Source organism: Pygoscelis adeliae, unplaced genomic scaffold, assembly GCF_000699105.1.
Source record: "Pygoscelis adeliae isolate BGI_AS28 unplaced genomic scaffold, ASM69910v1 Scaffold225, whole genome shotgun sequence".
NCBI lineage: Eukaryota > Metazoa > Chordata > Aves > Sphenisciformes > Spheniscidae > Pygoscelis > Pygoscelis adeliae.
In genome coordinates, this window is record NW_008824898.1 from 360,544 (window position 1) to 375,173 (window position 14,630).

A 14,630-nucleotide genomic window follows, 5' to 3' on the forward strand; every position below is an offset into this window, starting at 1 on the left:
GTTCAGCCTGTTTCAGTCTGTTCCTGCTGTGGGGAAGAATGATGATCACATAGCAAAGCTAATGCCATCGAGCCTCTCCTGCTCTCATTCACGTCCAGCTCTTGCTAGGGTCTGGAGGAGAACAGCTGGGCTGCTTGTCAGTGTGCGGCTTCCTAGTCACCAGCGCTCTCCAGCGTAGGAGCAGTGGTAGGTTCAGGGAGGTTGTGGCAAGAAGGTTAATGTCCTTAGGGTGGATCCCACAGTGTTTGCTACAATTTATTCAAGAGAGCTTGAGCTGAGAGTTGATCTTTAGAGCAGCATCAGAAGATGCCAGGCTCTTTCCTGAGTGTAAGTACCATCAAAAAATACCATCAGGAACTGAGCTCCTTGTAGGAACAAAGCCTGTGCTGAAATGATTGCAGGCTCAGGGAGAGTGTCAACAGTGTCACAGAGAAGGACGTTCCCACCAGAGAGCACAGCTTGCTCTCTGAGGTGCTGCAGAACCTCATGAATCCAATGTTGCTATCAGCAGAGTTATGATATGCCCATGATTCCAGCATGCAGAGAACCTTGAAGGCAGACAGGAGCCAGACAAGAACACTGGGACTCCTAAAGCGTAAGTCTGGAGTCAGGGCTCCTGCCTCATACTGTGTCTGACCTATCAAAGTCTGGCAGCCCTGCGCAGAGTGCAGAGCCACACTGCCTCAGGATGGCAGGATGGCCTGATGCCTCCTGATGCTGGTGGACTATTTCATCAAATCCATTGCCAAACTCATATCCTTGCTTGAAAGCCCTGCTCACTGCTTATGAGAAGGAATAAAAAAGCAGTTCTCCTGAGCATTCTGAGCCACAGCCTCCAGAAATCCCTCACCTCATTCCCTCCTTGAGGACACAGCCATTCCAAAAACATTTTGACAGCCAGTGTCCTTACGCTTTTGGCTAAAGTTAGTCTCCATGGGCTTATGTGTTAGGCATTAACTGTCTCTGGGCTGCTATGCCAAGCTGCAGAGGGATGATGTCTCAGGAGAGCCATCTGGGTCCTCCCCCACATCTGTTCTTTTCTGCCAGCAAACCCTGTGAGAACCTGAGGCGTCCTCACTTTGTGGATGCACGCTGGGGTGAGAAGGGATAATGTAGGAATAAATGGTATCAGAGATTTACATGGACTGACAGAGCTCATGAGTGAAGACAACAAATTCTGTAAGTCTGAATTCAGAAAAGACCTTTACTCACAGGACTTTGCAAAGGGCATCACAATACCCAGCAGTAACTGCTAAGCTGTTCATGGCTGGTTCCCTCCTTGACTCCTGTACTTTGCATTCAGGCACACTGAACTATCTGCTCCCATATGGCTCCATCACCTTTGTACAAAACACTGCTGCTGAGAATAATGTGTGGATTACATAATGGTATAATTATTTAATCCTGATTTCTGCACAAAGCTGGGTCAGTTTAAATGTAAATGTAGTAACAATATCAGGAGATGACAGGACTGTTCCTAGCTCTGCCACTCACTCACTGTTTGCCTTCAGGTAAATCACTTGATATCTCCATGCTATAGCTTCCCCAGAAGTAAAACGGAGACAGACACTAATTTTATAAAAAACTTCGGAAATACAGAGATTATAAGCTTTAAGAACTGTTACATAATGATACTCAGGAATTCATGTAATCAGACTTGCCCTCGAAACAAAAGTTAAACCAAGAAAAATAATTTGATCAAATCAGAGACTTGCAGGCCAAAAGACGAACCTGATGGGATTTACCACTATTGACTTCAGCAGGCTTGGCTATAGGCAGCGACTGCAAATATCAGTGAGCTGCATGAGGTGCATGTAGGTAGAGCTGGTTGGGAGTTTTCTATTAGAATGGTTTCATAGCAGCAAATTTTAAAATAAATTTATATTTTCTGCTGGCATTTTTTTTTTTATTATTATTTTCTTAATCGGAGCGAAAAAAAAAATGTTATGCTCCCTCCAGCAACAGCATCTTGGAGCTGTGATTTTTGGGGCTTCCAGGTTCTCTGGCTCCAGAGCACTTGCCAGTCACTGCTATGGAGCCAGGAAACCCCAAAGCTCAGGATCAAAAATCCTGATGCTGAGGTTCCCTGCGCAGTATTTCTCTGGCTCAGGAGCTGCTGTGGCTTTTAGCAGCATGCTGGGTCATGATAGCATTCACTGGAGAAAAGAATATAATTTAGGCTTCGTCCTGACAAAATGTCCTCTTTCTGAGGATAGTTATTTAAATTTCTTCAGTTTCAGTCTCTTATCAGGCTTTCTCTGACAGTCATTAGACTGGTTTGGCTAGGATGGTGGCACCTGGGGTCCCAAAGCAAGTCCGTAACTCGCTCTCGCTGCAGAAGACACATGCTAGGATTCATAACAGCGGAAGCGGCTCTACTCCCCTATTTGTTATCAAGTGCAGTTTCTGTGGCCATTTTCAGTGTTTGGCCTCCACTAAGCATGCCAGCACGCACACCTTATGTGAAAGCAATATTACAAGTACATAGAAAAATGTTCCCCAGAGCCACTACTAGATAGTCAAAATGTGCTATATACATTAGCACAGGTCAGCCTGAAAGCCAAACTCTGACTTGGGAATATGCAACAAGATAAATTTCTTTAGCAGTAACAGTATTAAAAAATCCTGTAAGCAAATTAAAAACAAAATTCCTTACAATTACAAGTTCTTGCACCTAATATTTCAGGGGAGACAAAAATGGAAATGTAAACCTTTTATTAGTACCAGCAATGAGAAATGAGATTTATTTCAGGCATGCAATATATTATTGAAAGGTTGTGCAGAATTTAGAGATAATGTATGATATGTATGAGGGGATATATATTATTTAACGAGGAAGTGGGTGAGAGGAAGGCAGCAGAAAAAAATGGTGTTCATTTAGTGAAGGGACCGTGGGACAAAAGCAAATGATAATTCCATCAGGCAGGATTTGAAGGACATTGAAGAGAGAAAAGTGTAGCTCAAGAGATCATCTAATTTATCTCACTGGTGATAAAATGAGCATGAAAACTATTTCTAAATGGCAGATAATTCAGATCTAAGGAATGTCTCTTACATATAATTTAAAAGGGAGAGGAATTTTCACTGTTATTATTAATAATGGAACATTTTACTTAAAAATTCAGGAACTTACTGTTCCTCTAGTCTAGTTTTTTTCAGATTGCAGAAAGTTGTCTGTAAAATGTGGAGCCATTTTAATGTTTCATATGGGACAGAAATATTGTTTTCTTTTTTCCAAGACACCAAAGTAAGAGGCAAGAAGGGTAATAAGTTTTATCGGGAATCTGTGAGTTTGTTATATAGACACTTGAGGCAGCTCTGGTTTTTATTCTCTAACAACTGGGCTGTCACAATTGAGCATTTCTGCCAGAAGTGCCTGTAGCCACCTTGTTTTATACCTTCCTACTATGCTCTCTTATGAACTGTACAGAGCTGTATCAGGCCAAAACTCGCCTCAAGACCCTAAAGTGACAATGGTTACCTGTATGCCTGTATAGATTAATTGTGGAACTTCCCAGGAACAGCATTGTGTAGCAAAATACGGAAAAATTAAAACCAAAAAAAATCTCTCAGCTCAGAATGGGCTTGCTAGTGCCGCGCTGTTCTCTCCAAAGTCTGTTCCAGTTTTTTTTTTTGCTGGAGTTTCAATTTTCAAATGACGAGACATATCATTTCCACTTATATCCTACCATGCCTTTCAAACATTTGTCAAGGAGACTTTTATAGAGTTTTTCTTGAGTAAGAATTCTTCTGTTCTTAATTTTATCCTGCCTGAATATACCTTTGTCTTCCTTTAAACATTTTACTGTATCATTTCTGGTTTTAGCTTTTAGATTATTGCAGTTTTTAGCTTTTGCATGACCAGGGTGGTCATTCTTAGCTCTTAGTCACTCTCAAGATTATATTTCCCTAACATTAGTTTCACCTTTCCCTGAAATCTCTCCAGTTTTCCTATTGTTTTCTAGGTATAAATTCACCAGAATCTTTATAGGTGTGATGACACTATGACATGAAGAATGGGATCAGCCTGACCCTCATGGAGTCTCTGGGTTGTTCAGGCTTTTTTTAGCAGATGTTGAATGAATGTCTTTCATATTTGGCTGTCCATTACCATTCATAGTAGAATTTTGCAGCCACCTAGTCCATTTTGTGGGTTTCTGGTGGCTTTGGTCTTCTGTTTGTGGAGAGAAAGGTGCAGAGACCGAGCACTGCAACCTGAAATCCTGACACTTAGTTCCATTTTGGCAGGGTTGTCTCAAACCTTACAGTTTGGGGTGAGTATTTCTGACTTCATGGTACATTTAATAGATAATTCTGTCTGAAGCTCTCTACCTTGTCTTTTGCTTCTTCCTCTGTCTGCTTTGCAAAGTGCGCTGAGAGAAAAGGTAAGGTATTAATCTTGTGAAAAGCTGGGCAGTGACTGCTATTCAGAGGGCATTGCACTAACACTAGGGAAATGTTGATAAGGCCTTTAAGTAGGATAAGACCTATGGATGCCAGTTCTTTAACCACTGCTGTGTCAGTGAGAAAGTCCTCCCATGGGTTATCAAGACAGATTTTCCTACTCCTTCCTCCCTCATTTTGCTACGGACAAGTAATGCTATAGCCAAACACAGCACAAATGACACATCATCTAAGACACCTTACAGGTAGGAAGCCAGAGTCACAGGGCAGTAGGAATCATTTATTTCATATGGAGCAGAGCAGTTTAACTAGTGGCCTAGGAATGGTTCAAGCCCATGGAGTGCTCCTGGGCAGCCCACCACCTGCTTCCTAAGGAAGTGCTGTCCAAACGGCTCACAGCCCCGTCTCTGCTGTAGCGGTCAGGGTAGACCAGGCACAGGTATAGCTGGGGGTGGATACAAGGTGGGATGGGGATGGCTGTGGGTAGGTGAGGGCTGTGAGGGGGATCCAGCCCGCATGACTGTGAAAGCTGGACCACGCAGAGAAGGAGGACTGATGTTCAGAAATACTCAGTAGATAGCAGGATCAGGCCCATCCTGCCTAGGCAAGGGAATCTGAAATCATATCAAATAAATATCTTAGAGAGCTTAGAAACTGAAGAGAATTGGGTCAGCTCAGGTGGTTGGATTTTATGGCTAGTGTGTGTAAGGACAGAGCTAGGTATGAATGACATTTCCAAAATGTTCTTTTCCTTTCTTTTTGACTTCTGAGAAACATCTGTTGGAGAGTTGGATATAGTCTTACACCAGGAGACAATGTTGAAAGACTTCAATAAAATATCTCAAACAAAGGAGGCTGTCCTAAAATTCAATGGAGTATACTGCACATTCTGAAAGATGTAGGAACCAGTCAAATTCACACTCTTGATGGGAAGCTATCCACAAAAAGATAAGAGAGAATAGGATGAAGCACACAGGGGCTAGGATTCCCTTCACAATAACTGTTCAAAACTTCATTGTCTGAAGTGTTCACAAGTAAAGGGAAAAGGTGCAGAAGAGCTGCCTGAAACATATTAGATGAACAGGATAAAAGGCAAGTCAAACTGAAGAGGGAAAAAAGCTATAGAGCTGAAACCAAAGCACTAGAGGCAGGTACTAAAGTAACTGTATGTGACTTTCAGGCTAGATAATATAGCTGAAAACAGAAAGCTCAGGTATGGTACTGAGATGCAGGGAACATCTCAGGATTCCAAAACACATTTAATTTGTAGAGAGAAAGAATGAACTTATAAAATGATCCAAAGAAAAAATGAGCAGCTGTGCCTCCAGTGGCGAAGTTTAAAGAATAGGACAGACCATGAGGAAAGATCCTGTGGTACAAGAGAACAGACAACCAGTAGAAAAAGGCATGGGTAACAAAAGGGACACGTCTATTAATAATACTTAGCTGTTTTGCCATTAGAGAAACCCCATGGTGACTCTGTGACACAAATGGGTATGAGCTAATGCTTATAATATCCCTGTGAGAAAGGGGTGCTCTCATTTGTTAGGTACAGCAGATGAAGCAACTTACCCATGGCTACAGTTTTATAGCTATGATTAGATCTCATGACCTTCTGCCTCCATATCCTCTACTCCAGGTCACAGTTCCAGTACTAAATGAATCTGTGCACGAAGCACTGAATTTACATCATAAATAAAACCAGAGTTGTTCCAGCTGGGTCACACTGGCACAGAGAATCTAAAGAAAGTCTGGCAACCAGAGCAAATCAAAAGGACTAGAAACTAAATATCTTAATCACTTAGGAGACTGAACAAGAACAAATACTTATAGTTTGTGGAAAAAAAAGTAAGTGTAGCTTGGTGACATTTTTGCCAGGATGGACCTAGAACACAAAAGCATCAAAACATTTGTTCTGCACAGCTGAACTGGACCACAAGCAAAACAGAAAACCTGTATTTGTGATAAAAAGGAGAACTCTGAGTGGTGCACAGATGTTTCTCATCACCTTATTTTCGCATTTGACAAGCTGAGTGTGACTTTACATTGAAAGAGAGAAATATAAATATAGTGAAATGAATTGCTGTAAAGAGAAAGATATGGAGGGAGTGACTGGGAATACACAGATCATGACTGGGAAGACAAGTGTTCTGAGAATTTAAAACACCTAGAAAATCTATGCTCCCATTATTTCCCTTTTATTTATGTATGTGCTTGTGTATACACATATGCATCTATATATGCACGTATATGTATGTGTGCCTATATTTCACATGAGAAACGTCAAGGGCTAGGAATGAATTTTGTTGAATTTTTATCATTATTCTCTCACTAAAGATGACACTGATGCAGAACACTTGCAGCCAAGAGGAAATGTTGAGCTCCCCTAACTGGATGTGTTGTGATTTGGAGCAGTGAGTCTGGGCCTTTCTCAAATGCTTAAATGTTAGACGGTTTTTCTTTCTAAGACTTGTGCTTACTAGTGCACAAATGATTCTGCTGACTCATTGTTTGATGTTTGTAGTAATCCATAAAATGAGGGGAATTTCTGTGGAGCCTTGTTCTTGCAAATGCTGCTGCTTTAGGACTGTTACTCAAGAATCTCTTCCTTACGTGAATAATTGGATGGTCCACAATCCATATAAATAGATGCATTCATGTGTGTTCTGTGTAAGGATTACAGGGCTGAGGCCTTAGAAAAGTTTTTCCTCTGGAAGTGTAAGGATCAAAATTTGGCTGTAGGTTAGTAAGCAACTAGCTACGAGGCAAAACAGAAAAAGTCAAATTCTAAAAGCATAAAGTAGGGATGATCTCTTTAGCATTCATCTATCTATCTTCAGTGGAGTACCACAGCTCCCAGGTAAAAAACCCATACACATATCTAAATCTTGCACTGAATCCTTTCCTGTGCAGTTTTCCACAATGAATGGCCAGGCAAAGCCAGAGACACACAGAGAAATGCATACTAAAAATTGTGTTTCCTACATTGCCATAATTTCTACATACAGAAATACATATATATAATTTCTACATACAGAAAATTGGTCTTATAAAGTGACTTGGAGAAGGTGAATAGGGCATGGATGTTCTCTGTCTCTCATAACGGAGAAAGCAGGGCACCAAATGAAATTTTCAGCTGGCTAGAAACCAAACCAAAGAAGGCAGTGTATTTTTCACAGAACATTTAGTATGTAGAACTCATTTCCACAGGATATTGTGGACACCAAGTATGTAGTTGAGTTTAGGAATAACTCAGACAAATTAATGTTAGAAAAAATCACCAGGCTATGTTATACCAGAAATACCATTGTAGTTCAGGTATATACTGAACTACATATACTGCCAGAATATGCCAGGAAAGTATTCTGTATGGTTGCTATGTTTTTATATTCTTCCCATCAAATCTACTGTTTACCACCATTGAAGATAGGTTTCTGTGCTGGACGGACCTTTGTTCTGATTTAGTATGGCTGGTTTGATGCTCTCAGAGAAATCTTGCTTACGATGTTTAATCTAATATTTACTACTTGCAGTAGTTAAAGAGACCATTGTCTGTAAGTATTTTCCCCTACAGAGCAAACCCCGTGGAAAGGGTAAATATCACAGTTTGGTAAATATCAAGGTACCTTTTTAATATCATTATGATAATGTTTGACCTACACAAATAATGATGCTTTAATATTTCAGTGAGGTTATCTGAAAAACTACATAAAAATGGAAAGAGGAATTTAGAATTTCAATATAAGGCTTTTAAGGATCTAAATTTTTTCTTGACCAAGCATGGTAGTTCATTCAAAACACTGTTAAGATGGAAAGTGCTTCAAGTACTAATATTTTGAGCAAATGAGCCCTAACGATACAAACACTTATGCACAAGATCACTTCACACTTCTGAGTCATCCCATTGAACTGAATGGATCTAGATATGTTTTGAAAAGTGGCATATATGTAAGTGTGTGTAGAACTGACATCTAAACAACTTTCTAAAGATTGGCATATACCTGTCTTGTAATTTTGACTCCTGTGCCCATTTTAATTGGTTTTTCAATGTTCTAAAATAAAGAATCATCCTAACACAGTCCTGTTTTTGTAATAAAGTGGATTTTTTTGAAATATCTGAACTGTCAGTGGTGATGTGTAGGACTCCAGGTGCTCCCGCTCATGGTATTGTGGAAGGAGATGACTTTAAATACGGGGCCCAGGTTTACTTCAAGTGCAACGCAGGTTACAGCTTAAAAGGCAGCCGTGTTGCCTACTGTCAGCTTGATGGGATTTGGTCAACACATCATCCTGAATGTGGTAAGGTCACTTTAAGTTTTGATTCTTATCAAATGTTTCAGCCAATGTATTCACATGAAACTAGACTATCCAAATCTCACTTGAAATTTGGTAGATCCATGGCTTAACATGATGTTCTGTTTTCCTGTCTTTAAGAAGCAGTAGAGATTCTTATTTTACTCTGCTGGAGCCCAAGCCTGCAAGACTTGCCTATATAAAGGTCTGACTGAAACATCAAATGACTGAAAAATAATTTCCTCCAAGACTTTAGGCATACATCCTTCTTACACACAGACTGAAAATGTCTAGGACCAAAACCAAGTGAGGGACATTGTGCAACAATGGATAGCTACTTATATTACTATGTACCTCTGATACCTTCTCTGCAGAAGTCTGGTGCACTCTGTGGAGGTGATTAGGGGCTTACTGCATGAAGACTAGACTTATTTCAACAGAATTCCCATCCTAGAGAAAAATTGATAAAAGAGAAACTTCCATTCATTCTGGCTGTGCAAGTTGGCATGCCTACCATTCATATTGATTCAGCTGGGAAATTCCAGGCCCCTTCTTCTCATCCAAAGAGACTTTTAATTTTTCTTTAATTGTTTTGTATTGCACAATTTTATTTCCATATTCCAGAATAATTTGTATCAATTGGAAAAGTGCTTTTACAAGTGTGTTGTCCAAACAATGTAAATTTTGGGGGGAGTGTTGTGAAAAAGCTGTATATAAGTTCATCTGAAAGAGCAAGCAATAGGCATTCTTCTATCTAGAGAGAACGTCTCCAGTTGCAGTAAATGTAATATCAGGATTGTGGTAAAGTCCCTGCTGCATGATGTCCCTGGCTAAAAATCTACTGAAAGATCTGTCTCTAGACTTGGCTGTTACTGAAGTGCTAGGTGGTATAATTTTGGTCTCTCCTTTGCAGATGTTTTCTGTTTGGTTTTCATCCATCAAAAAAGTCATAACCCTGAGCTTAGGGAAGAAGAGAATTATCGTTCAAGTTACTGATAGGCATAGGATGAAATAAGAGAAGACCTTCATTGACTTATTTGGCCAAGCTTAGGTACATTTGGAAACATGCACTCTACTCATCAGATGAATGCCACTAGGCTAGATCAGTGCAGAAAGCAACTTGCAAATAAAGCATTATACTGTGGGTGATTCCCTGTAGTCTTTAGCTGCTATCAAGTTATCAGTCATCTGGGGTTCACAAGTGAGAGAGCCTGTGAGGTACAAAGAACAATGGAGCCAAATTAAAAGGAGACAGGGCTCTGTTTCTCCCTTTCTCCTGGTTGAGAGGAAGTTCAGACGTCCTCTTTGTTTACTGAATATGACTCATGTGGAAAAGTATTTAAGTACATACATAACCTTCAGCATATGCTAAAATCCAATGTTGTTAAAGAAAGCACTGAAATAAATGCTTAGCTTGAATTATATACTCAATGTTAAGAGCATATGCTCTTCATTGAACTTGTACTGTTACGGTTAGCTACATGCTTACATGCTTTGCTGAGCTGGGCTGTCTGGTGAAATGAAAATATGGGAACAGGACAGGGCCATACCTATGCACTGTTACTGTGCTGATTCCACAGGGATTTACATAAATGTTTAAGTGCTTTGTTATATGTTGGTGCTTTTGTGAAGTGAGGATCAGCAGGTAGCCGAGTCTGAAGCAATGACATGAACAGGTCATTTCTGGTCAATTGATATGTCTTAGTCTTCTCAGCCCTCCATAAGCAGAGCAGCACTAACACTAGCTGTCTAAACTAGATGTTCACTGGTTATCATGCAATGAGACATCAGACAGAGGAATTAAACAGAATTGCATGTTACTGTCAGCCTGACAAGAAAACTGAGATGAAATCCAAAGGGAAAAAAAAAGTACCTTTTCAGCTGCTAAATAGAAAGAGCAGAGGAGTGAAAAATACAGAGAAAAGCATTTATTAGCATCACATAGGGAATACTGTCATCCAGATTTAGGCCAAAAATTTAAGTTTATTGAGAGAAAAAAGCACAGCAACACATAAAAAGAAGGGGAAAATATTGCGAAGGAGGAAGTAAAAGAGGTTTTATAGGCAGAACCTAGCATGAGTAAGCTTTCCATATTAAATTTTTAGTATCAGTAAATATATATATATATGTTCTCTTTCAGTTCCCGTATTTCCCTGGATTACTGAGATATCTCTCTCAGTGCTAAGAACCAAACTGCAACCAAACATAAAAGTAAAATTAAGTAGTCTAGTTTTGTTATCCAAGTCCAGTGAAGTACTGAAAGTACAGAAAAGGGAAAAGAATGCCAAGGGCCTGTTTCCTGCAAATAGTTTAAGTGCATCCTTTTATGCTCTTTAAGTAGCCCTGTTAATGTTAATGGGACATTAACATCATGTAAAGTCAAGGTTCTTTTTCAGGATTGTCAGATACGTTTTAAGGTCTTTTTAACAATTTGAGAATCTTATGCTTTCAGTGAAGACTAAAGTGTGTATTATAAACAGACATCTGTATATTATAATTTCTTCTTTAATATTTGATCTTTCCAAAGACACAGATCCCAAAGGCATCTGTAATATAGTGTAGATTGTGTAGTAACATCTGAATGAAATGACAAACAATATGATGGGTGAAAATAATGCTCTGAACTTGATGAAATGGTTACTATTTTTTCCCCTATCATTAGTTCTAGATGAAAAAAACTGCTCAGATCCTGGTGGCCCACTCAATGGCTACAGAAGAGTAGTAGAAGACACTGGCCTCTTGAATGGACGCTATGCAAAAATTGGCACAGTCATTGCTTTCTTTTGTAACAACTCGTATGTTCTTAGTGGGAATGAACAGAGGACCTGCCAAGACAATGGAGAATGGTCAGGGAAGCAGCCAATCTGCATAAAAGGTAGTTTACAAACTTTCTTACCACAACTCACAAAAGCTGCTATGGTTTTACTGGAGTTTGTTTTATATAATTTACACTCACCAAACAATCATTTTTGCTAACAATAAACTGTCTGACTGACACCTGATACTGAGATTGGTAGTTTGCCAGCTCTACTGGCTGCTAAACTCAGCCGGAGAAGATGCCAGCAATTCCAGAAGATGTTTCCATCTTTAAACATGGAAAGGAATGTTCCCTAAGACCCTTATTACCCTCATTCTAGGATCAAACCTGTGTAAGATCAAAATCAAAGAATATCAGGAGGGAATTGAAATAGAAGGAAATAATTGTCTCATCAGAGTTGCTGTCATAGGGCCAAGCTCTCCTCTCACAATCCTTTTAAGTCAATGGGACCAGTCATGAGTGTAAAAGGCCAAGCCTGTAGATTGCAGCCTTGAAGGCTTGGTTCAGAAAACCACTTGAGGACATGCTTAAACTATCTGTATTCATCAAAACACTGAAACACATCTTTAAATACTTTGCTAGAAAGGGAATTATGCTGTTGATCTGGAGCTACTCTAAGCTTGTCTGAAACCGTGAATGGATGAATGAATTTGGGCTGGGGAACTGCCAAATTCATTTTCCCAAAGCAATTGTTTGACACATATTTTAATGGATTTTTTTTTTAACTGAAGTAATGATAATATAAGGAAATATGTCTGTCCCCTGTAGAATTTGCTTTATTCTGTTATTTTAGATGGAAATACTCTCTCCCTGAAGCGTATAATAATCTGTGGAAAGCATCTTTATTGATGATAATCATTTGTGGAAAGTGTCTTTATTGATGTTAACTTTGATAGTGACATAAAGGTTAATATATACAGGAATCACAAAGAGCTAGATATTGTCAAATCCCACAGAATACAAGTGCTCAGGCATACAGATAAAATCCATCCTGCAAGATTCCCTTTCTTCCACTGTGCGCACCAGGAAGGAGATCCTGGCAGAGTTACTTGAACTGATAAACCTGAATATTTTATCCTGCTCTTATAGTAAATCAGAAATCCTGGATCTCCCTTCTGTTATTTTGTGCATATTCAGGTAACTGAGGTGTTCCTTTGAATCAGAATCTCCAGCTCCTTCCAATGGGTGCACAAGCAAACAGACTCTTAGAAGTCTGTAACATCCTGCAGCCTTTCTCTGTATGCCGAGTCACTGGGATTAGCTGTGTGTGGCCACACAGAAGGAAATTAAGTATTTTATATATAATTCCATTATTGCAAAAGTTTGCTCAGATTCCAAACCATCGGCTGTGGTGGTGTAAATCTGGCATTCAGACACACTGATGGACAAATCTTCCTCCATGGCTGAAAGCGCCAGTGCAGAAGACGTTCAATTGCTTCCACCATTGTAAATGGAATAGATCTGGCGATGTGTGGGGAAGTATTTTTCCAAAGCTTTAGGTGTTAGGGCCTATCTTTATTTTAATGCATGTAACTTACTGCCTCTTTTCTTAATCCAGTCCACTATAGCTAGTGAGAGGAAAGCGTGGAAATGAGTATGAACCATAACACTTGAGCTGTGAATGTGGAAAAGTACTGTGCAACATTATATGTTTTCTAGCCTGCAGAGAGCCAAAGATCTCTGACCTGGTGAGACAGAAAGTGCTTCCAGTGCAGGTTCAGTCAAGGTGAGAATGCAATATCTCAACTACAGTTTAAAGAAAAAATGTGATTGCTTTTCCCCTCCTCTCCTTTCCACCCTGTGTGTTTAGTCTGCCTGAGCAACCATTCCTACAACTCCACTGATAACTGAGCAATGAGAGCTGCTGGGAGGGGAGGTCTGATTAAGCACAGGTTTGCAAGCTGCTGGAGGCAGCCAGGAAGAAATGCACAGCTAGAGATGTGCAAACTACTGGACGATACCGGAATTAGGCTTGCAAGCTTGTGACAGGCTATGAGAACAGTCTGAGAATAGCTCCTTGGGGCTACTGTGTCTTAAAATAACGAACTCATGCCGTCTTAGTGAAGAAATGAGTGGGGAGAGCACAAGGGGAGAAGTGGGTATAGCAATGTAATCTGCTCCCATTAAGGTTCACCATCCAAAGCAATATAGTACAATTGATATAAAGTTGAGTTTGGGGTGGGCATGGGGGAGAGGAGGAAGTAGAGTAGGAGGGGAGGAAGGAATGAAAGATCAGACCTTGTCTGGGCTTACCCTTCTGCTGATTTCTTGAAATAAGCCCAATCTGAAACAGTTACGCTGCAATGTTCAAGTTCATTTTTGTCCAAGTTCATTTTTGTCCAATGAGTCATTCCTCATTTCAGGGTTTTTTTTTGCAGTATACGATTAATTTATTTTTAGATGCAGGGCAAGAACTGTCCTCATCTTTGGTCTTAAGAACAGCCATACCAGGTCAGAATAAAGGTGCAGCTCAAGCCAAATCCCATCTCTGGCAATGGCCAGTAGCAGATGCCTAGAGAAGACTTTAGGAAGAAGGCAAGCATGTTCCCAAATACTCTCCCACTCTCCAGCTTTGTGATGTATGATTGTAGAGATGGCCCTGAGAAGCCATCAGGAGGCTTTAGTAGCCATCAGGGGATTTTTCTTGCTTAGATTTCCAATTCACTTTTGAACACAGTTTTTTTTATGCTAAATGTTTCAGATATTAACACCAGGTGTATGAGAGCGCATACATGCCCCCATCTCCATAGCATCATGATGGCATCTCATGTTCGTGGACTGTTTTTATCCCTTGAAGTAGGATCTCCATTTCATAGATTAATAGTGGGGCAAAGTGTGGATTATGCAATATTGCAACATCACATGTGAGTAGGGAATGGGACCCTGGCAGTCTAAACATGACCACAGCAGCTCTCATCCTTCTTCCAAAATACAAGAAACTTGCCATTGATCTTGTTCTTAATAACTTTACTTTCCTTGAGTGCTGTTACGTATTGCCTCACAGATTCTATATGGCAGAGGCAGTCTGTGTCTCTCTGTGATCAAAAATGGAATTACCATGCGAAAAATGATTCTTATGGCTTTTCTGGATGCAGGCAGTACCAGAAATCTCAAG

General features: G+C 40.0%; 1 protein-coding gene across 3 annotated transcripts in view; it reads left to right on the plus strand.

The window, feature by feature from the left end:
* Window positions 1-14,630, plus strand: part of PAMR1 (peptidase domain containing associated with muscle regeneration 1) — a 51,155-nt gene that overhangs the window by 31,991 nt on the left and 4,534 nt on the right. For 2 of the 3 annotated variants that reach the window (XM_009324662.1, XM_009324665.1), the window contains 2 exons: window positions 11,360-11,572; window positions 13,175-13,241. In XM_009324662.1, coding sequence (XP_009322937.1) covers window positions 11,360-11,572; window positions 13,175-13,241 — 280 coding nt within the window. Of the gene's footprint in view, window positions 1-8,532; window positions 8,704-11,359; window positions 11,573-13,174; window positions 13,242-14,630 lie in introns of all 3 variants that reach the window. The other variant, XM_009324663.1, reaches the window with a different exon arrangement.